Source organism: Octopus bimaculoides, chromosome 7 (assembly GCF_046866305.1).
Source record: "Octopus bimaculoides isolate indiv1 chromosome 7, ASM4686630v1, whole genome shotgun sequence".
Lineage (NCBI taxonomy): Eukaryota > Metazoa > Mollusca > Cephalopoda > Octopoda > Octopodidae > Octopus > Octopus bimaculoides.
Window position 1 is genome coordinate 6,599,391 of NC_142934.1, and position 24,961 is coordinate 6,624,351.

Consider the following 24,961-nt stretch of genomic DNA (forward strand, 5'->3'; position numbering starts at 1 on the left):
CAAACTATTATATTTTAACATGTTTATGATGTTGATGTTATTACTGATTATGATGCTGATGATCATCATGACCATGATCATGATGACGATGACAGTGCTGTTAACCCTCTCGTTACTGTATTTCTGTTGAGATGCTCTGTGTTTCTTTCAATTACTTTCAATATAACAAAGAATTTAGTAAAATAACTTAGTTATCATTAATCCTGAGACCTTAATCTGAGGCTTCTGCCAGGGGTGTAGTCAGCCCACTTATGCGTACCATTCCTTCATTGGACACTAAACTCTGTTTGCGAAGACCTGTTGAGGCAAATGAAATCGATCCAAATTTGACGACTGGCACCCATGCCAACCCCTCCTTCATTGGACACTAAACTCGGCTTGCGAAGACCTAAGGCAGCGAACTGGCAGAATTGTCAGCATGCTGGGCAAAATGTTTTGTGGTATTTCATTCATCTTTATATTCATATCATTTGGTGTTGATAAAATAATAAATTGTGCACTGGAGTCTGTAATTGACTTACCCTCACTCTCCTGAAATTTGAAACCAATATTCTCATCACATGTTTATAGTACCAGAGCTGTGACCCCCTCAAGGTGGAGAAGTAACAGCTCAACGAGGAGAGAGTCCTTGATTTCCGATCTGTGCACCCTGTGAAGAAGTATTATTCTGGAGATCCTTTGAAGGAACAACATTTCCACTGCTTGTATTCCTGATCATACACTTTCAGACATTACCAAACATTCATTTAAAAACTTGAATTTGAAACTAAGAAATACGAACAAGATTCATTCTTCTTTCTTCATATTTTAATCTCTTTGTCTTATCTCCTCAGATCAGCTCATCCTTGTGTGATGTGTGTGTAATGTGTGTGTGTGATGTTTGTGTGTGATGTTTGTGTGTGTGTGTGTGTGTGTGCTTGTTTACTGCTCTGTCTTATTGTTTATCTTCCTCTATGTCTGTTGTTTGTTTACCAATATCTTTGTTGATTTCCCTAAATTTGAATTAAATTTTTACCTAATTTTCTGACACCTTTTCGCTGTTGTTTTGACGATGACCTTTTGTTGTCGCTGTTGTTTTTGTTTGACAACCGCGATCTTCACTCTTTCATTAATTATTTCTTCCTTTCTCTCTCCTTATCTTTCCATCCTATTTTTACTCTCGTTCTCTCAACCACCACCACCACCACCACCATCACTAAAATCAACATCATCACCATCGACACCATCTCCCTCTCCATGCCAATAAACCAAGGATATCCAACACTACTGCCACTACCCAAACTGTGACAACAATTATAATCACTGTCACTATCATCAACACCACGATTATCATATCCACCACCACCATTCCCATCATCATCAACAACAACAACAACAGCACCACCACCACCACCACCATTCCCATCATCATCAACAACAACAGCACCACCACCACCACCACCACCACCACCACCATTACCATTATTACTATTCCTGTTTTCTAGGTCTTGGTATTGCCATGATATGTGTATCAAGTCTGGTGGCTGTCTACTATACAGTAATTATAGCCTGGACAATTCTGTACCTGTTCATGTCGTTTACATCAGAACTTCCTTGGGAAAGCTGTGGAGAAGAATGGAAAACACAATGTAAGAGGAAGAATCTTTTATTCATATATTATATAATTTTATATGTGAAGGATCATGGCTCAGTGGTTAGAGCAGGGGTTGATGAACAAAGGTAAAAATGAAATTCTTGGGGGTAATGAGGGCTCATTAGACATAAGTGAAATTATATTAAAAACGTGTTCCTTGTTACAGCAGAAATATTTCTTCTGATTTGAGGAGGCAGTCAAAAACGTTGCTGCCTTTTGCAACAACCTATCTCTGCAAACAAGGATTTTCCACTTCAATGAACATAAATACAAAGCAGAGAAATCAATTGAACCTTGAAGACTGTATTCAAATTGTTCTGGCATCAAAATGCTCCAATTTTGATGTAATTGTAACAAAAATGAAACAACATCATTTCTCCAAAACCTGAGGTGAAAAAGTTTCTAGAAAAATCCTTTTGTTTCATAATAGCCCATCTCGCTCAAAAGGCCCCTGAATAAGAGTTGTTTAAGATGTTGAATGAAACACCCATGTTTCCAGAGGTGAATTATTCAAATCCAAAGAAATCCTTTCAACACATGGCTATGATGCCCCCCACACTACTTCTGCTCGCAATCAGAGATGCACATATCGTCAGCCAGTAAGGGACATGCTCAACTGGTTAAGGTCAAGCAAATCTGTGATATTGAGCAGAATATTTGCTGTAGTCCATCTTTTATACCAAGACAAAACAATGTACATGATAACACTTCCAATCAGTTAAGATCAGAAGCCATGAGAGCCAATGCCTGGTACTGCATCAGGGCATTTATTATTATCATCATCATCATCATCATTATTATTATAATTGTTGTATTTTTTTGTCTTGCAGTTTGTTACACTTACAAAGAAGCAGACGCTTGTGCCAAAATAAACGGCAGTGTATATTATAATCAAACTTGCTTCAACGCAACATATGCTGCATCAGAAAACATAGTAGAACTTGCCAAAAATTCATCAATACGACATGTTCCAGCTCAAGATTTCTTTGAGTAAGTTCACCGATCTTAGCTATGATAGGTTTATTTGCAACTTATTGTTTAATTCATAACAAAATGCTTTTCCATTCCCTCTCTTCTGGGAATGGTTATATTCACACTTCCTGCCTGTGATTCTGATACATATTAATCCTGCACACTGATTACTGTGTCGCATTTGTTGCTCTTTTTTATTCTTCCATGATATTCATAATGGTCACCAGGAATGAACTTAAATAAATTTATCCCCTGAATCTCCTCAGAAGATGGTTTAAACCTAGAACATTCAGATCACTCTGTTAAATCTAATGCTTATGCATTCACATTGTTTTGAATTAATGGACCATATCGAAATCGAACCAAATTCGATGACGATATATATATCTATCAAACAAGTACCAGTTGAACACTGGGGTTGATGTAATTGACTAACTTACCCCCTCCCCAAAATTGCTGGCCTTGTGTCAAAATTTGAAACCATTACATATAGAGGGGCACATATTTGGGGTACCATCTTTTTTTTATTCTTTTATTTGTTTCAGTCATTTGACTGCAGCCATGCGGCAATGAATCAAGCTACTTTCGTGTCTTACTTTGAACTCCATTGTTGTACTGTTGACTGACTTCTTCATATACACCTCAACTATTTAAAACACCTACATACAGTATACGTGTATATATGGAGCGTGGCCGTTGCCAGTACCGCCTGACTGGCCTTCGTGCCGGTGGCACGAAAAAGCACCCACTACACTATCAGAGTGGTTGGCGTTAGGAAGGGCATCCAGCTGTAGAAACTCTGCCAGATCAGATTGGAGCCTGGTGTTGCCATCTGGCTTCACCAGTCCTTAGTCAAATCGTCCAACCCATGCTAGCATGGAAAGCAGACATTAAACGATGATGATATGTGTGCATGTGTGTGTGTGTGTGTGTGTGTATAAACGTAGATAATGATGTTCACCATTAATGCTCAACATTGTAATTGCAGGCGCCATGTCTTGAACATATCTTCTGGTATTGAACACTTAGGTGATATCAGATGGCAGGTTGTCCTGTGTCTTCTTTGTGCATGGACTTTGACATTTTTCTCTCTCAGTAAAGGAGTGAAATCAACAGGAAAAGTAAGTTGCTCTCCATCTTTGGACTTTTGGTATTTATATGCATCATTGCTTTTTTTATGTATTCCTTCCTTCCTTCCTTACTTCTTTACATCCACCCACACTCCTGCAAAGTCTCAGGCTTTGTGCCTATTGTAGAAAGGAATACTCAGCCTGGTAATAACTGTCTTGAGAAACTGAGGTACTTTAAGCAAAAAAAAATTGGAAGAAATATAACGATCACTTTACTGATGACGATGACAATGATGATGATGACGATAATGATGACAGTAACAGTCACAACAAAACTGATGATTATTTTGCAGTCTGTATTGAAAATAATGAGCCAATTAATGTTGAGATAATATGGAATACAGTGGAAACTTTAATTTGTCTCTGAAGCCTGTCCATCATCTAAAGTGTTTTTAAATCAAAACTATTTTTCCCATAAGAAATTCGAGAAATGGCACAACAAATTCAAGCAGGAATATATACCGAGTGAAAACTCCACACCAACTGATGTTCCCTGGTGATATTCCCAGCTTGTCACCAACTGTTGTTGTCAGCTTGTTGTTTTTGTTTTTCAAAACACTATTCAACACCTGAAATATTTTATGTTTGAGAAATTGTTCATAAACCATTTGTTTGTGATGAGAGATGTTTGTAAATCTAGGCTCCACTGTATAAAGTTGTAAACAAGTAAAAAAAATTTAAATCATCTTTTAAAACTTCTTTTTACAGGTGGTGTATTTCACTGCGCTATTCCCCTATGTTGTACTTTGTATCCTGTTTGTTCGAGGTGTGACGTTACCTGGTTCATTAAAAGGAATTATATTTTACGTCACTCCAGAGTTCCACTTATTAAAATCTGCTAAGGTTAGTTGGATTTAATTTCACTCCATAAGCAATATTTTCACAAATGTATATTCTTTGCACATAATGAATTTTTATTCAGTTAACCAACTCATTGCAACATCAGTGATTTGTCAGTCACTGTTTTATATATATTTATCATCATATATATAATATGGTGTACTCTCAAACGTATACACACACACACACACACACACACACACACATATGAGGATGACTATATATATATATATATATATATTTGAGAGCACAATGCAGATATATTATCATAAATTCAGATCTTATTAACTCTTTAGCATTTAAAACGGTCATATCTGGCCCAAATATTCAACTAATTATAAGTTCGAACTGGCTAGATTCAGCATCTCTGCAATGTCATTCTAAAAATAAGCAATCACATTTTCGAAATCTCTAAGCAATGAGATAATGCATGCTCACTTATATAAAATGTGAATAAATAAGCATTACATTTGACAGAAAAGTTGAATGCTAAAGCTAATGTACTGGGCCACAGAGCAAGGTACATAACTCTGTTTGCTCCAGATTTTCAAACTCAGTTTTAAATTATCTCCACATTTCTATTTCTTCTTTATGGTTAGCAACAAGTGTCCTGCCATAAAAAAACAATTGGTCTGACAAATAAACCATTCTATTCACAGAAGAGAGAAACACAGTTATAAAACAGCAATATATTTACTCAAGCACACTTCATGGAAGTGAAGAGCAGACCATTTCTAAAATGTGTGCAACCCATCTTAAGTCGTAAAATCTTTATATCATAATTAATGGCTGAGTTGTTGGAGCGTTGGTCTGCCAAGAAAAAAATCTGCATTTTATATTTTGTGCTTTGCTTAGTTGAATAAAGGTACTTGGTGATGTCATACCTTTTGTCTTATATTTATTACTTGTTTCAGTCATTAGACCGCTGCCATGCTGGGGCACCACCTTGAAGAATTTTTGGTCAAATGAATCAGCCCCAGTACTTTTAATTTTTTAAGGACTGGCACTTATTCAATTGGTCTCTTTTTGCCAAACCCATAAATTGATGGGGTGTAAACGCACCAACTGGAATTGTTAAGCGAGGACTGTGAATCTCGTATTAGTTAATTTTGTAGGAAGTTAGATGGAAAGAGTTGCAAGTGAACATAATTTTGGTGTTGAGGCCTAAAAAGCAGGCCTGTACATTATCTCTACACTCTTACTAGCTATCTGATATCATCATCATCATCGTTTAACGTCCGTTTTCCATTCTGGCATGGGTTATACGATATATATATATATATGTACTTTATTAAAAAGCAGCAAAAATATTACAAAAACTGTTACTCAGAGTTTCACGTTCCCGTTCATCAGACAGTTTTGTTTAGAATGGAGCAAAAGCATATTACTCTACCTTTGGTATTTGAGTACTATTTTTTCCACCTTGTTTCATATTTATGTACTTACTTCATATTTATGTACTTACTCTGAGTGGTTGGCGTTAGGAAGGGCATCCAGCTGTAGAAACTCTGCCAAATCAGACTGGAGCCTGGTGTTGCCATCCGGTTTCACCAGTCCTCAGTCAAATCGTCCAACCCATGCTAGCATGGAAAGCGGACGTTAAACGATGATGATGATGATGATGATATATATATATATTGTATAACCCATGCCAGAATGGAAAACAGACATTAAAGGATGATGATGATGGTGATGATATATATATATATATATATAGCTTCTTCAGATATACATACATATATGTATCTGAAGAAGCTATAAGGTGATGTGCTATATATATCTCATAGCAGAAACAGCTGTAAACTAATGCATTTCACTACATAATTTCTTGTTACCTTGTCATTCGTTTACTTTTATTTTACCCTCAGTTCTCAACTGATGCTTTTTTCTGAAGCATTCGAATATTGAGTTGTAACCCCCAGGTTGTTAGTTTTGCTATGCATGAATGAAACATTAGAATATATACCTATATATACCTGTCTATCATTTACTGTATTACAGGTGTGGAAAGAAGCAGCTGTGCAGATATTTTTCTCACTTAGTCCAGCCTGGGGCGGACTGATAACACTTGCCAGTTATAACAAGTTCCATAACAACTGTTATAAGTAAGTATATCACCCTGTTTCTTTATTGTAACTACTATGGATATGTATGCATATATGTGTGAATGCATGGATGTATGTATGCTAAAGGGTGTCATTTGTCCTCTTTCAGTGAGTTGTGTGTGTGTGTGTTTGTGCATGTGTATGTATACTTTATAAACTTAGCAGATTTAATCTCTCTGTAAAATTTTGAATTCAACAAATGTGTCTTTTTGTCTTTTCCTTTTCCTTCAGAGATGCATTGATTGTATCAATTGGCAACATTTGTACCAGCATTTTTGCTGGTTTTGTTATATTCTCTATCATTGGTTATTTGGCGAATGAACTCGATATGCCTGTTGATAAAGTTGTTGATCAAGGTCAGTCTATCTTTATTTATTTCATGCTGTCTTTTCTCCTGCTGTTTGTTGTGATTTTTTTGTCATAATTGTTATTGTGTGTGAAAGGTTAATCTGCTGCACTGTTAAGCATAAATTGAAGGTCAAGAGTTTATCGAAACAAAAATACCTGCCTAATGTTTTGAATGCAAACACAGTATATGCTAGGAATAGGAATCATATATGGAAATGGTTTACTTGGGTAATTCATGAATAAAAGTTAGTGTAAATATTTTGAACATTGTAAACAAGTAGTTTACAAACTAACATAAGCCTTGAGCAGTAATATAGTGTTTAGTGAAGTGTTAAACACCTATGGTATGCAAACTAATTGCCTCAGTTCTCTGTAGATACAGGATTTGTTGAGTAAAAATTACCCTTGCTGGGACCACGTAAAACACACCAATGTTGGTTCCATGTAAAAAGCACCCCTGCTGGTGTCATGTAAAAAGCACCCCTGCTGGTGCCACGTGAAAAGCACCCCTGCTGGTGCCACATAAAAAGCACCCCTGCTGGTGTCACATAAAAAGCACCTCTGCTGGTGCCACGTAAAAAGCACCCTTTCTGGTGCCACATAAAAAGCAATTGCTGGTGTCGCATAAAAAGTACCCCTGCTGGTGCCACATAAAAGGCACCCCTGCTGGTGCCGCATAAAAAGCACCCCTGCTGGTGCCACATAAAAGGTATCCCTGCTGGTGCCACATAAAAAGTACCCCTGCTGGTGCCACATAAAAAGCACCCCTGCTGGTGCCACATAAAAAGCATCTGTGCTGGTGCCATGTAAAAAGTACCCAGTACACACTGGAAAGTCATTGGTGTTGGGAAAGGCATCCAGCTGTAGGAAACATACCAAAGCAGACACTGGAGCATGATGCAATCCTTTGGCTCATTTGATCCTTGTCAAACTGGTCCAACCCATGCCAGCATGGGACATGGGTGTTAAACGATGATGATGATGATAATGATGTATGTGTAATGTCACTCTCTCTACCCCTCTCTCCATTTATGTGAGTGATCATCTATTTATGTTTGTATGTGTAGTGTTTCTCTCTCTGTTTATGTGTATCTAGTTATGTTTGTAGGTCTCTCTCTCTCTCTCTCTCTCTCTCTCTCTGTTTGTATGTGTGTATTTCTGCATGCACACATGCATGCATATGTGGATGTATTTGTCCCCAATGTCAAAAACTACTGTCACCAAAGACAGGTGAAACATCTTCTCAGCCACACCAAATCGTCAGTGCCCAAGAAGGTGTGTCCATTCACCTCATCTGACACACACAGTGGCACACAATACAGGTACATTTTGAGGGACATCTTAATTTTATGTATCCAACCTTTTATTTTGCCAGGTGCTGGTTTAGCATTCATTGTATACCCTGATGTTGTAACCAGGTTACCAATATCTCCATTGTGGTCCTTCCTCTTTTTCTTCATGCTGTTGACTCTTGGAATGGGGAGTGAAGTAAGTTGTTTTGCTTCTACTTTTTAAATATTCTATTTAAAATTATCTTGTAACAGTTCATTACATTTATATAATTAATTATAAAGAATAAAAAGTTTAGAATGGTACAACAATGCACTATAAAACAATAAATGGACTATATACCTGTTGTAATTTGGTTATCTATAGTCCGATGATATTTCGGAATTACAATTCCTTCTTAGGGTTCTTCTTGGCTGGAGTCTCTGCTATAAACTGTTTTCCAACGATACACACATATACATACATATTTATATTTATACACGTAGTTGTACATTTAGCTATTTAGTATCTAAAATCATGGATGAATTTGTCAGTGGGCAGTTTAGCTTAATGGTAAAGCACTTAGTCAGAGTCTTTGAGGGATGTGGCTTCATGTCCCATGGCTGGTTGTTGACAAATTTTTCTGCTTGGTAAGAGTAATTTACCTAGTATTTCTGCTGTTCTAATGGCAATTTTGCGTTTGAAAAAATGTCATCCAATATGTATTGTTGAATACACAATTCAATGCTTTTAAAAACAAATGTTAGTTTGTAGTAAGGATTGTTTGCCAACATTACATGTATCCTTACATTTTCGAACAAGGGAATCTAGCACCCCCACTCAGCTTAAAACAATATCTGTGTATCGCGATTTCTGGGTTATTTCCCTTCATCAGCACAGAATAATTGCTAGATTCCCTTGTTCAAAAATGTAAGGACACAGATCGTGTTGTGTAGCCAGATTAATGGCTTAACAGGCCAAAGCTTAAAAGTCATGGTCAACATTATTCTTGTTTAAGAATAGCAAAATATATATTTAGACAGAATTTTCCATAGGTATCAACATAAACATTCTCACTTGTAACACCTGTGTGTTTCAAAAATGTAATTTTTTCAAATAAAGTGCACTTCATATTCAAGGCACCTTGGGACTGAACCCGAAACCATATGGTTGGTAAGCAACCTACTTACCACACAGTCACTCCTGCACCTATCATCATCGTTTAACGTCTGCCTTCCATGCTAGCATGGGTTGGACGATTTGACTGAGGACTGGTGAAACTGGATGGCAACACCAGGCTCCAATCTAATTTGGCAGAGTTTCTACAGCTGGATGCCCTTCCTAACGCCAACCACTCAGAGAGTGTAGTGGGTGCTTTTACGTGTCACCCGCACGAAAACGGCCACGCTCGAAATGGTGTCTTTTATGTGCCACCCGCACAAGAGCCAGTCCAGGGGCACTGGCAATGATCTCACTTGAAAACCCTACAAAGGCCAGTCAGGCGGTATATATATATATATATATATATATATGTCTGTACATATATATATACATGTATAATACATACACCTGCATATATATGTGTATGTATATGTAGACACACACACACACACACACACACACACATATTTGGTTTAGTGAATGTTTTTTTTTATTCTTTGTTTTTCAGTTTGCTCTCTTGGAAACCATTATGACTGCTGTACAAGATCTGTATCCAGCTCTACGGCAGAAAAAAACATGGGTTGTTTTAACAGTTTGCATACTTGGTTTCCTCTCTGGTCTTACGGTTTGTACTGATGTAAGTAATGGAGTCTTTTCTGTTTTTTTAACTTTAAGATTTTATGCTTGTTTATAAGCGTTAGACTTTTGCTATACCTCGGTTGAAACAAAATGTATTGAAATCCATGGAAACACTCTGTATTCTTTCCACACATTCATTCTATTTTGCTTCAGTTTATCGAGCAGTGATAAACGAATCACTAACATATGTATTTTTATTTATCTCATTCTTCACTGATCTGTGATTACACAGTGCACTCAATTGCGAACCATGTTACACTTATTATGGATTGATTTGTCACCAACCTTTATTTGTTAAAATGTTTTCCTCCTGACTAGGAGACACAAGCTCTGTCACACAGACATTATCACAACAATCACATGAAGATGATCTGCCATGAAACACTTCTGTTTTATACTCAGTTTACTTACATAAACACTTTCTCTTTTCTTTCTAGGGTGGCATGTATATCCTGCAACTGATGGACTCGTACGCGGCCAGTTGGGCTGTTTTCCTAATGGCTATCATTGAATGTGTTCTCATTGGATGGGTTCATGGTAATTATGTACAGATTTCTACAAATTTACAAGTCATAGATGCATTACCAAACACTCAAACACACAAATATATTTTACTAACAAAAAGCTGCCCAGTAATGCTTTGCTTGCTTGATGGTGTTGGTTCGTGGTCCCTGAGACATCATCATGTGTAGAATGGACCAGGTCTACCAGTGCTCTCTATCGCTGGTGGTTCTGTGCCAGCCCCTCTGTATCTTCCAAGGTGACAGCGAGCCTCTGGAGAACTCCCTTAATCATGTCTAGCCATCTGGTGCGGGGCTGAATGAGAGTAAAGGATGATCTAGTGGGAGACAGAAAACATGTCTGTATCAGGATTTGTGTGTTTGTGTGTGTATGTGTGTGTAGTTAGACAAACATACAAATACACTTGCACATGTATATAAACGAATATACACTCATTAGTTAGCAAGCCGAAGCACATGTATGCAGACCCTTACATATGCTCAAAGAAACAAGTATTATTTCAGTATATCAGCCGAAATGTTGTGTTAACAACAAACAAAATGAGGACAAATATCTGTCAAATGTAAATAATGTTTCATGGAGTATATATATTCCCCACCTGGATGGGACACCGGTCTGTTGCAAGGTTACTCATTTTTGCCAGCTGAGTGGACTGCAGCAACATGAAATAAAGTGTTTTGCTCAAGGACACAACGTGTTGCCGAAGATTGAACTCATGACCTTGTGAATTAGAAGCAGCCCTAATATTGCAATTGTTATTGACTACACATACTCAATGTATTATTTACTTTTACAGGAGCTCAGGAGTTTATCATTGAAGTTGAATTGATGATTGGTCAGCGCAGCCGAAATTTCCATAAATATTTCTCTATCTTCTGGAAATATATCTCACCTGCAACATTGACGGTTTGTAATGCAACCCTTTGTCTTTACAAGAATTCTGTTATTTATGTTTGTTTTTTTTTATTTATTTATTTTGAGAATGCTCTGGAAGTGGAATGATGAAGTGTAAGATGGGTGCAGTTATTAGGTTGGAGATAATTTGAATACGATTCAAAGAAAATGGTGAACAAATGTTTACAATCTTCTTTGAAGACATGTCTGAGGAAATATGCTTTTCATGGAAGACTGGAAATGGACAGTATTACTTATATTGTGATGACCACCATGTAATGTCTAGACTATGGTACACACACACACACACACACACACACACACACACACACACACACACACACATCATCATCGTTTAACGTCCGCTTTCCATGCTAGCATGGGTTGGACGATTTGACTGAGGACTGGTGAAGCAGATGACTACACCAGGCTCCAATCTGATTTGGCAGAGTTTCTACAGCTGGATGCCCTTCCTAACGCCAACCACTCTGGGAGTGTAGTGGGAGCTTTTACATGCCACCGGCATGAAGGCCAGTCAGGCGGTACTGGCAACGACCACGCTCAAAATGGTGTATTTTACATGCCACCTGCACAGGAGCCAGTCCAGTGGCACTGGCAACGATCTCACTCGAATGACTTTTCACGTGCCACCGGCACAAGTGCCAGGTAGGCGATGCTGGTAACAATCACGCTCGAACGGTGGTGCCATCACGATTTCGCTTTTGCTTGCCCCAACAGGTCTTCGCAAGCCGAGAATACATACGTATATATCTATCTATCTATCTATCTATCTATCTATATATATATATATATATATATATATATATATATATATATATATATATGTAGGTAAATTAAAATTTAGAGGTAATACTTGACAATTGTAAGCACCTGTGTATGCCAGCTAGTGGTTGCGGTGAAAGAAAGCTTCTTTCAGTTCCTGTCTACCAAATCTACTCACAAGGCTTTGGTTGGCCCATGACCAACTTGCCCAAGGTGCCATGCTGTGGGACTGATCTCAAGAACACATCGTTGGGAAGCAAGTTTCTTAACCTAGCCATTCCTAAAAATATAAACAAAAAATAAATGAACTTAATGATAAAAAACAAACAAACAATCTATACTAATGCTAATTCTTCTAAATGTTTTCAGCTGTTGATGGTCTTCAATGCTATCCAATACGAACCTCTGGAATATGATACGTACGTCTACCCTGGCTGGGCTAATGCTATTGGCTGGTTAATGGCATTGGCACCTATCATGATGATAATTGCTATTGCTGTTTTCAGATTATTAACAACTCACAGAGACCTCCCATTCAAAAAGGTAAGTGTTCTCTCCAACAGTGTTTATGGTGAAATATCTCTCTCTCTATATATGTATATCTATCTATCTATCTATCTATCTATCTATTTATCTATCTATCTATCTATCTATCTATCTATCTATATACATATATATATATATATATATATACACACATTGGAATCTTATATGTATCCCATTCTGCCTAAATAATGGATCTACAAATGCAATATCCCTGCATATCTCACATCTATTTTCATTCCTCCACTTCACTCTCTATTTCGTATCTTATCTAAATTAACTATTGCTTAACCATTTTCTCACACCATCTCCGATGAAGGGATATAATAAATATCCCGGAAACAGCTGTAAGACCTATTCATAAATGTTCTAAAATCTTCACAGCTTTGGTTTTTTATCTCATGCCTATGTGTCTATGTATGTGTATCTGTATCTATAACCTTTTATTTTCTTGTTTTATTTTCAGAGAGTAAAAGAACTGCTGAAACACACTTCAGGATGGGGTCCAAACAAGTTTCAAAAAGCTGAAGAAGAAGAAAATCGTAACAGAACAATAGAAAACCCCAATTTCACAGTTGGTAATCCACAGGAGACAAGGATATAAAATAGGCACTAGCATGTTGATTCTTGTCTTCGTACCAGCATATTCATAGGACTAGTAAAGATGATGAAGATGATAAGGATGATAATGATGATGACAATAATAATTACAATAATGATGAGTGACGAAATACTAGTGATGGTAGTTGTGGTGCTGGTGTTGTTGTTGCTGCGGGTGGTGGTGGTTGCCGGAAGTTATAAAGTAAATTTATAATAAACACTAGCGGTGGCGTTGCCGCTGCTGCTGCTGTACTTCGTGATGGTGAGGATAACTGTACTTTAGTCAAGTTGCTGACACAAATCAAACAGAAATAGAGATACGTTAACGTTAATTATGCACTTAGGGCTTTAGAAATGAATGATGGCGGGAGGGTGACACTTTGCAGCTTGATGGACTGATCTACATTGGTTTGAAATAATATGTAGTGGAATTCTCACCTGCTGTGCACATCTTTTTCTACTAGTACTTACCTATACATTTAAAAAAATTTATTGCTCATTGACCTATAATAGGACATATATATATATATATATGTGTGTTTATATATATATATATATGTGTATATATACATACTTAAATATATATATATATATATATATATATATATGTATGTATATATGTATTTATATGTTTATTTATATATATATATATATATATTATATAGATATATAGAAATTTGTATGAGTACATTCATGCATCTGTACATATTTAGTGTGTGTGTGTGTGTATATATATATATATATATATATATATATATATATATATACACACACAAACACACACATACACATATATATTTATATGTATATAGTGGTGGTAATAACAGCTGAAAAACTACTCTGTACAAGGAATAGAGTATAGTCAAAGTCATAGTTTAGCCATTAGTCATTACTTAGTTTTGATATAAGTTTCATACATGAGGTAGTTTTTGTGAGTACATAAATAGTATTCAGCTGAAACTTAATTACAGCTAATGGCTCAACAGTTAATGTATGTATGTGTGTAAACATATAAAAGAACATATATATATATATATATATATATATATATATATATATATATATATATACACACACACACACACAAACATATATGTGCATATATATATATATATAAATATATATATATATACACATACATATGTGTGTGTGTATATGTATATCTTGTACAATCATTAATTTATTGCATATAAGATATAAGCAACATATCATAAAAGCATTAAAATTTTCAAAGCTCGTTTAGCTTTTCTAATTAGCAGCACATAATTAGTAAGGTGCACTTCCAAACAAAGGAGATATTTGATCGATAAAGATGGAATTCATATTCGTTTTTTCTTTTTAAATTTAAATTAAATTTATTATTATTATTATTTTTAAGTTGATGATGATGATGATGATGATGAAATGATAATGATGCTGTTTATAATGACAGTGATGGTGATGTTGGTGATGATGATGATAGTAAGGGTAATAAGAATAACAACAATAACAATAATAATATTAATATTAATATTAATAATAATAATGCTTATATTAAATATTGTACATTGATAGAAATAAACCCTGTGTTTAAATAGTGACTTTAAAAAGGACATTATGTAGATGGAACCAAAACAGAAACAGTTGTTTTTTTTATTAAGGATAATACAAAATATTTATATAAAATATGATTATATAATAAATATATTTTAAATCTGGTGTAGCCACTTAATGTACCTTGGAAACACCAACCACTTACTTTTCATAAAAGGTACACAACAAACCAGCGATAGGTAGGTATACTTCGTCCACTCATCCCATCGAAATATATATATAGAGAGACTACAGTTTCATATTCTGCCATGATTTCAGATAATATGTCTGTTATATTTTCCATGTAAGTGAATGCCTGATAACCCAATACAAGCAAAGTACCTCTTTAGAATGCTCGATTTTTATCAGTAAATTGAGCACGTGGTACCAATTGGATGTGAAAGGTAGTCTCTTTCTCTGACCATCAAACAGGTGCAACTGAACCGAGTTGCAACCTAGCAGCTGAAGTCAAAACACTTTTGGTTGCCACTAGTATGGCTTCCAATGATGAACCTTCTCAAATAATTTCAACTAAATTAAAGTGATGAGTATTCTGCTAAAGTTTTATTTACAGCTATCCCTATCTGCAGTGATTTACTTAGGGTAAATGCTGTCTTAGATAATCACGTTTGGCACTACAAGAATTTGTTGTCTGACAACATTACTGAGAACAAGTGCCAACCACTTTCCAAACGCCTTGGCTCAAAACCTTTAACTTAGCATTCAACAGAGAATTGAGCCTAACATTTTGAACTCTATCTCTCTTGTTTGTATCCTTTCTCAGTGGGGTCACCAAATATATTGGGCTCACGCATCTGAGAATACACCCACTTTAACTTTAATTAGAATCAATTAGTTCCTTATGCGCAACACAATCCATGTTACACATCATCTCATACTAGAGACTTGATTTTCATGTAGCCACTTTATTTCTTACAGGTGATGTGTTTCTGTCGCATGACTCAACAATTACAATTGAAAGGTGGAGCAGATTGATAAGTCTTCTGATACTGTCTTTCTTGCTCTCTACAAATAACTTAACAAAATGCTTTTGAAATAGCCACCTTATACCTTGTCTCAATACCATCACAATACATAGAAGCCCTCTCTAAAAATTTCTTTTAAATTTCCAGGTCTTGCTCTTTCTTTTGATTTGATCACTAACTCCTTTGGAAATTTGATAAAATGTAGTTTTATTTTTATCACCAAATCAACCTTCTATCTATTAGTTATGATAGTCCAAGAAAATTCTTTTGCAATAATTCTATTATATGGTTTCTATAAGATTTCTGTGTTGGAAACAATGTGTTTCCAGGAATTGTGTTACATGATAAACTTGTGATCTGAATAGTTGGTTACGCACCACTGTGGACCACGTATATTATTCTTATCCACTAACTAATATAAGCTCTAAATAAGTAAGATCTAATTGCAATTTGAGCATATTTACAGTGATACATTCCATTGAGCTTCTGGAAGTGTTTGAGCATGTTAGGGACATTTTTTTTACATGGTTCCCTACTGAGTACTGACACACAGTACCTCTGTGTTTTCAAGATGTCATTCAAATCACCTTCTGAAATGGAATGTTTTCAAGAATTGAAAATGTTTGTTGTTCTGTTTCTATAGTGGCATAACTGACTGCCAGTTTTAGTTTGCTGTTTGGATTGTTATTTACATTGAAGACCACTAATGTATCCTCTGAGAAGAGAAAGATCACATTTACTTAAATGGCCAGATTTTTCTGAACCAAATTTACAACTCTTTCTCAAACTAGAATTAGTAAACAAAGCATAAATCTAATTGTCATCAAATAAGAGATCAAGTGCCTTGGCTTGCAAATCCAAGTTTTCAAGCCACAGGACTTGGCTACCACATCTATTTTAAGTAACCTTAGATAATTTAGCAGGTAGCATTTTTTTTTAACCTATATTAATCCCATGTCATGTATATTAATGCTCCCTACCTTCAAAATGCTTGCATCTGGCCAAAAAGGGAGAAAGCACTTTTTGTTATGTTGGTCCTCAATGCAACTTGACCATAGCCAAGGTTTATTTCTTTAAGTAAAAGTCTCTCTGTATGTAGGAAAAGTCTTCTGGAAGTTCTATGAACTATTGACATTATTCTCTAGTTGTCTGTTTTTAGTAATTTTGTTGAAGAGAGCCTGGGTGTCATACCCCATATTTTGTAGCCTGTGTTTGTAGCAGATTTTGTTCTTATTGTGGCTGGTTGTTGTTTAAGCTGTTTCTTTTCTTGTCAACATTGCTGTTCTGATATCAGTGGTGGAAGTAATGCTCGTTTTGTTGTTGTGTTAGAGGTGTTTGTTGCATTAGTTTTTGTGTGGCTGAGATATCTGGTCATAATATTATTGATGATGGCAATAATGATAGTAATAGAAAAAACATTGAAACCATACCAACACAACATACTTCCAACGAATAACTCTTCTAGGAACAGCCCACATCTTGCGCATGGCACTATCAATTCAATGGAATAGCTCAAATAGAACAGTCTTCACACACAACATATGCTCTGTACAACAAGCATTTAATCATCTAAAACAGCCTAACTTACACAACATATTCTGTACAAGATTAAGGTCCGAATAAAATGACAGAACTCACACCATACACACCACATTCGATAGAATGCACATTAATGCTACAAGAAACAGGGAAATAAACCTAATAACAGAACAAACTAGTGCAGGAGGTGTCTCTACTTCCCAATCTCCATAAAGATTAGGGAACCCCCAGGGACACGTCAGGGACATGGAGGTGCATCAGGTGGTGTTACAGAAACCCACATGAAACTACTAAAAAAAAACTTATAATAATAATAACAATAACAACAACAACAACAACAATTATAATAATAATATAATATAATAATAATAATAATAATAATAATAATAACAACCACAAACAAACATTACATTATTCCTACAATTCAACAAGTTCATATAATAATAATAATAATAATAATAATAATAATAATAATAATAATAATAATAATAATAATAATAATAACGATGTATTTTATTATCATTATTATATTGTTCTTACTATTATGATATTGCAATTCTGAAGCCGTTGTTTTCATTCTTTGAAATGGTTTTGCCTATTGCATTTCCTTCTACAAGAAATGGTTTGGAAGCTAGAACTTGTCACCCCATGTATTGTTTCTTAAGCTTTTTATACCCAACGATGATAACATCCTCTTCAGCATCATCATCTTCATTGTTGTCATCATTACCATTATTATTATTATTATCAACATCATCATTGTCATTGTCATCATTGTAATTATTATCAACAGTAACAGAGAGGCAGAAAAGACAAAGTGCCTGACTAGATACCTTCTGGTATTCGGGTCCATCTCTTTATGATCTGAGTTCAAATTCTCCCTAGGTTCACTTTACCATTCATTGCTAAACATTGATTTTTCAAAAGCTAAAATCAAATTTTCTTTTTCTGCATTCAACCCAGAATTTTCAAGCCTTTTGACTACGGAGAGAGATTTCTCTTATTTTATTTTATTTTGTAATCTTTTGGACTGTTTTTGGTTTTATCTTTTGTTTAATTTTTTTTTTTAATGTAAAATTTTCCTGTCATGTAATTAACTTCTAGATTGTGTTTTATTGATTTCTTATACTTAGAGGAAAATTTTATTTCGTTTTTATGTTCCTATTTTCTATTTTCCCAGTATTTTTCTAGACTACTCTGGTTATTTGGTTAGAGTTCAGTTTTTAATATTCAGTTGATTCTAAGGCAGTGAGTGCACAGAATAATAAGCAAACCTGGTAAAGTGTCTTATTAGCATTTCTTCCATGTTTATGTTCTGAGTTCAATTTCCATCAAGGTTGACTTTACCTTTCATCTTTTCAAAGTTGATAAAATAAGTACCAGTTGAGCACTGGGGTCAAAGTAATTGACTTACCAACTCCTTTGAAATTGCTGGCCTTGTGCCAAAATTTGAAACCAATAGTCGACTGACTCTTCTCTAGTCATCTTTTCTAATTTCCATTTTCATTTCTGCATGTTGTATCTTATGAGTTCCATGTATCTTATGAGTTCCATGTATCTTATAAGTTCCATGTATCTTATGAGTTCCATGCATCAGCCACTTCTTTAATTTCAGAATCTAAATCTAACTTATTATTGTGATTGTTAATTAATCTCTTCTTACAAAAGCTTTAGACTTTTGATCAAATCCCAAACTTATTTTGATATCACTACTAAATCAATATTTAGTTTTTAGTAAAGGTGTGTGGCCTCTTGCATAGAGTTTTAAATTACCATTAAAGAAGAGATTGATTATTGATTTTCCATAGCATTTATGGCTGTTAGTTTTTGATTCAACCTTATGTTTTTAGTATTAGTAGTATCATTATCCACCCGTTCTTCCATCTTTTCTGACCACTATCCCTAGGAGGGTCATTAGGGTACAGTGCACAGGCCCTGTCAGAAGCAACTGTCATCATACTTTATGGCTGGATCCCCAAGTATAACCTACTGACACTATGGGTTTAACTTCTTGATGGGTGTAGGATTGATTGGCTGATATTTGCAGATGAAATGTTGCTACTTGCCTCATCAGAAGGTAGCCTCCAGCATGCACTGAATGGGTTGTCTGCAGAGTGCTGCAAGACAGGAATGAGAATTAGTGTTGCAATGACCAAGACGTCAGTCCTCTCAAGAAAGTCTTCCCAGTGCAGTCTGCATGTTAGTGGAACATCATAGAGACAAGTGGAGAAGTTTAAGTATCTTGGGGATATATTCATGAGTGATGGAAAGCAGGGGTCTGAATCGGATGCTAGAATTGTAGGTGATGGCACCGCAATGTGCCAGCTCCAGCACTCAATCCTTAGAAGAGGAGCAGTTGGCAAAAACCCTGCCAGAACCCACAGTCTTTGGTCTGGTTTCTCTGCTTCTCCACATATTGACATGCATGTTGGGTAATGACTGAGAGAGTACAAAAGCAAATACAAGTGGCCAAAATGGGGTTCCTTTGAAGGATCTCTGGAGTATTGTTTACTCAACAGGGTGCATAGATGGTGATCAAGGAGTCTCCTCAGATTAAGTCACTACTTCTCCACATTGTGAGCATAATTATCATCTTCATTATTCATGATATTGATTTTTAACTATGACAAAAATCCCTGAGACAAAAACCTCTAAAATTGTTAGAAAGTGAGTATAGACAATTTAATTGACTGCAGTACATTACAATATTTTCTTAAGCCAAAAAGGAATGAAAGGCTATGAGCAAGATTGCTACTCAGAATATAAATAGATATAACTAAATAAAACAAACTCTTCAGCCGGCCTCCAGAACAGATCTGTTATACTCGCCTACACTTTTTTCTGCAAAATAGGGGTAGTTTATCCTGTTCAGGCTATATTATTAGCATTATCCTGCGTTTGAGAATGTAATATCACTTCTTTAACTTTCGAAGACATCTCAACGCTTCTAAAAGTAAACTTCGTTTGTTTGTTTACGTTTATCGTAATTTGAATATCTAAAATATTAATAACTAATAGTATTATCATTGTTATAAAGGTGGAGAGCTTTACATTCTGAGTTCAAATTCTGCTGATGTCACCTTTGCTTTTCATCCTTTCAGGGCCAATAAAAATAATTACCAGCTGAGCACTGGAGTTAATTTAATCAACTATCCCACTTCTCACACAAAAAGAAAAAAAAAATCCCAAAAAACAACAAAAAAAGAATCCCCAAAAAACCCAAAACAACAAAAAAAAAAAAAGAGAAACCCTCCCACCAAACCCCAGACCTTATACCTATAGTAGAAAAAATTATCATTATTACAAAGGCAGCAAGCAAGCTGGCAGACTCATTGGCACAGTGGACAAAATGCCTAGTGGTATTTCTTCCAACTTTGCATTCTGAGGTCAACTTTTTCTTTTATTCTTTGGAAGTTGATAAAATAAGTTCCAGTTGAGTTACTGGGATCAAAGTAATCGACTTGCCCCCTCCCTCAAAATTTCAAGCTTTGTGCCTAGAATAGAAAGAGTAATCATTATTATAAGTAAAATCCTTATTATTATTTAAAAAAAACAAAAAAAAAACTATTATTATTATTATTATTATTATTATTATTATTATTATTATTATCGTTATCATCATCATCATTTGGTTGATGGAATCGGTATGACAGAAAAGTGCTGAGTTAGATGCTTTATAAAAGGAAGATTGGTGTTTCTTACTGAAATGTTTAAATCCTATGCCAAATCAATCTTTCTGTTGATTTATCAGAATGTTTATCAGAGACTACCGAAATAAGATAATGAGTTTGAGTAAATTGACTATTAAAATAAAATTTTCTTCCATTTCCTACCCTTTCAAACAAATGACCTTCACCCTGGCAAAAATGAAATCATTACCATTATACATATTTATTATTACAACATCATTGACACATATTAATCATTGTCTATCATAATTGGTATTTTTAATTCACATTGATCACCATTTTATGATTTTCCTATATAAATATTTACTATTATTATTATTATTATTATTATTATTATTATTATATGATTGTTATTACTGCTACTATTTTTTTTATCAGACATAAAGGCCAAGTGTATAATACACAGTTATTTTTTTGGGGGGTGGGGTTAATAGTTTTAAATTTCTACCACATGTGTAGGTATAACTTCAAATATTCATTTAAGAGGAAATAATGAAAAGTATATCTTCCTGCCTATTCAAGAAACCATCATCAACACAGTTGCTATCATCATTATTTTATTATCATTTGTGTTACACATTTAGTTATTTCTTATACTATATATATTTATGTACATACACGCATATATGTATACATTTGTATGTGCATATATATATATATATATATATATATATATATGCAAATGTATGTATATATGCATGTGTGTATATATATGTATATAATGTATATATATAAATACACACATATATATTTATATATATGTATATGTATATATGTGTATATATATATATATATATATATATATATATATATATATATGTGTGTGTGTGTGTGTGCTTACATGTGTGTCTGTGTGTGTAATAACTATAGGTAGAAACTCAAATTATGATTATTCTTTGTAGCTTCAATCACTACACTACTACATTTGTGTATATAGACACACAGAGATATATATCTGTTTGTATATAGATATGCAAACACATGATGATTTGCATATATATATCACTCCCATATAAGTATATGGATTTAAGATCAATGCATATTAGCAGACACTTAGCATATGAATACCTCATTCAAAGTTACAAATGGATTTAGATATGTAAAACACACAATACATACATGTATATGTACACACATACACACAGAGACACATATATATAGTGAAATTCTGTACAGTTGAAGTAAATTTTTCTTGTGTTTTTCTTAGAAGTTTCAGGACCTGATTAGAATGAGAAGCTTGACGATGCTAATGCCAATAAGACACTTTACCAGATTTGCTTATTATTCTGCGCACTCACTGCCTTAGAATCAACCGAATATTAAAAACTGAACTCTAACCAAATAACCAGAGTAGTCTAGAAAAATACTGGGAAAAAATTATAATTTTTTTTCTGGTTAAATTCAGTTAATCTAATGGTTGGTTGTTTACATCCTGGTTTGCTACATGTGTAAACGCATCCTCACACGCTCAATAACAGTTTTTGCCTATACTTGTGTTAATTCATCTGTTTACAGAGAGAAGTCCGTGCGTACTAAATTTATGTAAAGGTTCAATATTTATTGTCAGGTGAAGAAAGAAAATAAAACAAGGCTTAAACATTGCAATAATCTAATGTAACAACTAAATCAGTGGTCTTCAACTGAGATCCACATGATCCTTTAGGGTCCATATAAGATTAAATTGTTAAAAATTATGTGCAATAAATCCTTTATGCTTCTACAATGCACAAGATGTTTTAAACAATTTTTATATATAACTCCTAGTAATATTTAATTATATTTTTTCCCGTGTGAAATTTCAACAAAATTGATAGAATAGTCTCTAAGGAAATGCTTATTTAATCCAAGGTCAGAGGTGGGCTCAACTTTAACTTTTGTTAAAAGTTAGAAAGGATTATTAAGACTTGCAATACTTCTGGTAGAAGAAATAATGAAACGCATTAACTCTCTCTTTTTGTTTTTTGTTTGTTTCTTAAGTGATGTCAAAAATGGCACAGTCTCTTTATCTGGTAATAACGGGCAGACCTGGCAAAATTCTTAGCAGCCTTTTGTCCATCTCTGTGTTCTGAGTTCAAATTCTGCCAGTTGACTGGGGTCAATATAATCGATTTAACTCCTTCCCCGAACTTTCGTACTGGCCTTGTACCAAAATCTGAAACCAATATTTAAGATATTTAATCTCTTTCATATGGACACTTTTCGGGGTTGAAGTATATATTAAAACAATTAGAGCTGTGTCATTAAGGCTCTTAATAACTGACCACATAGGCAAGATAGCTATATCATCATCATCATCATCACCATTGTCACCATCATTATCTTATTCATAATTATCCTGACCCGCAAGACTATCTATAACCCTGATACCACTACCACTGTCTTCATCATATCATGTTGGCTAATGTTTCTTTGATGTATTGGTATGGCGACCAATGGTTAAAGGCTATTAGCTTATATTTGACAATCAGCAGAGAAGATATGTTAATGTAAGTATGTGAGTGCGTGCATATATAAATATGCTAAGCATGTGTGGATGTGTGAAAATATATATATATATAAATATGTATGCATGTATATATATATATATATATATATATATATATATATATATATATATATATGTATGCATATATATGTATATGTATATATATATATGTATGCATATATATGTATATGTATATATATATGTATGTATATATGTAAGTAAATATGTATATATGTATATATACATACATACATACATATATATATATATATATATATATATATATATATATATATATATATATATATATAAAAGAAAGGGTGGGAGAATATGTGATGTATATATGTATATATACATATAAATATTTTAATCTGTACTCAGTGTGAACCATGGATATGCTAAAAGTGAAGTGAAACCTGTGGTAGACTGTCTGAGAACCACAGATCTGTTCTATTTACTGAACACCCATTCATTAAATCAATCAAATATTCAAATGATCAGCTAAAAGTAAATAGTTTTTTTTTTTATTGACTAATTAATACCTGAAATTATTGTATTTGAAGTACAGTTGTTAGTATAAAAGGAAGTGAATAACATTTAAGGAGTTATTATCCTTCTGACAACAAAGAGTTTCTCTATCCAAACCAAAGGCATGATAGATGCTTGCATAAGGATTGCAATGCTGTATGGTTGTTATACATGGAATTGAATGAAAAATATCTGTGAAAGCTGGATGTAGATGAATTTAGTATGACCCAATGTGTAATATTAAGCTGCTCAAAAGCATATTTAGGTAAAAACTGACGAACTGCAGTACAACTTCCCATGAGGCAATCAACGAACTATTTTTAATAAGAATATTCACAGACCCACTTCCTTTTGGAATCTGTTAAAGAGTATGTAATTTATGCTTCTATATGAAGCACAGTAAAGAGGTGACCTGGCAGAATTTGTAGAATATTGGATGGAATGCTTAGCAGCATTTCTTCTGGCTGTTTATGTTCTGAGTTCAAACCACGTCTAGGTTAACTTTGCTGTTCATCCTTTTCCAGGGTCCATAAAATAAAGTACTGGAGTTGATGTAATTGATTTGTCCCCTCCCCTCATAATCGCTGGCCTTGAGTCTTGTAATGAAACAGTGTCCTGTTCAGAGGAAATGTTTTATGAGATCTAGGGCCTAAGAAGAAAAAATATATATATATATGAAGCACCATGCACTTGAGTCCTAATCATTTTGGTTATACTTCTATA

At 34.5% G+C, this 24,961-nt stretch overlaps 1 protein-coding gene across 5 annotated transcripts in view; it reads left to right on the forward strand.

Moving 5' to 3' along the window:
* Positions 1-13,751, forward strand: part of LOC106870669 (sodium-dependent proline transporter) — a 133,164-nt gene extending 119,413 nt beyond the window's left edge. For all 5 annotated transcript variants that reach the window (XM_089354693.1, XM_089354692.1, XM_014916820.3 and 2 more), the window contains 12 exons: positions 1,485-1,628; positions 2,464-2,623; positions 3,594-3,726; positions 4,444-4,578; positions 6,577-6,680; positions 6,912-7,036; positions 8,404-8,516; positions 9,967-10,095; positions 10,535-10,634; positions 11,416-11,525; positions 12,666-12,839; positions 13,306-13,751. In XM_089354693.1, the coding sequence (XP_089210819.1) occupies positions 1,485-1,628; positions 2,464-2,623; positions 3,594-3,726; positions 4,444-4,578; positions 6,577-6,680; positions 6,912-7,036; positions 8,404-8,516; positions 9,967-10,095; positions 10,535-10,634; positions 11,416-11,525; positions 12,666-12,839; positions 13,306-13,443 (1,565 nt within the window). In that variant the 3' untranslated portion in view covers positions 13,444-13,751. The remainder of the gene's footprint in view (positions 1-1,484; positions 1,629-2,463; positions 2,624-3,593; positions 3,727-4,443; positions 4,579-6,576; positions 6,681-6,911; positions 7,037-8,403; positions 8,517-9,966; positions 10,096-10,534; positions 10,635-11,415; positions 11,526-12,665; positions 12,840-13,305) is intronic.
* The last annotated feature ends 11,210 nt before the right edge of the window (positions 13,752-24,961 follow it).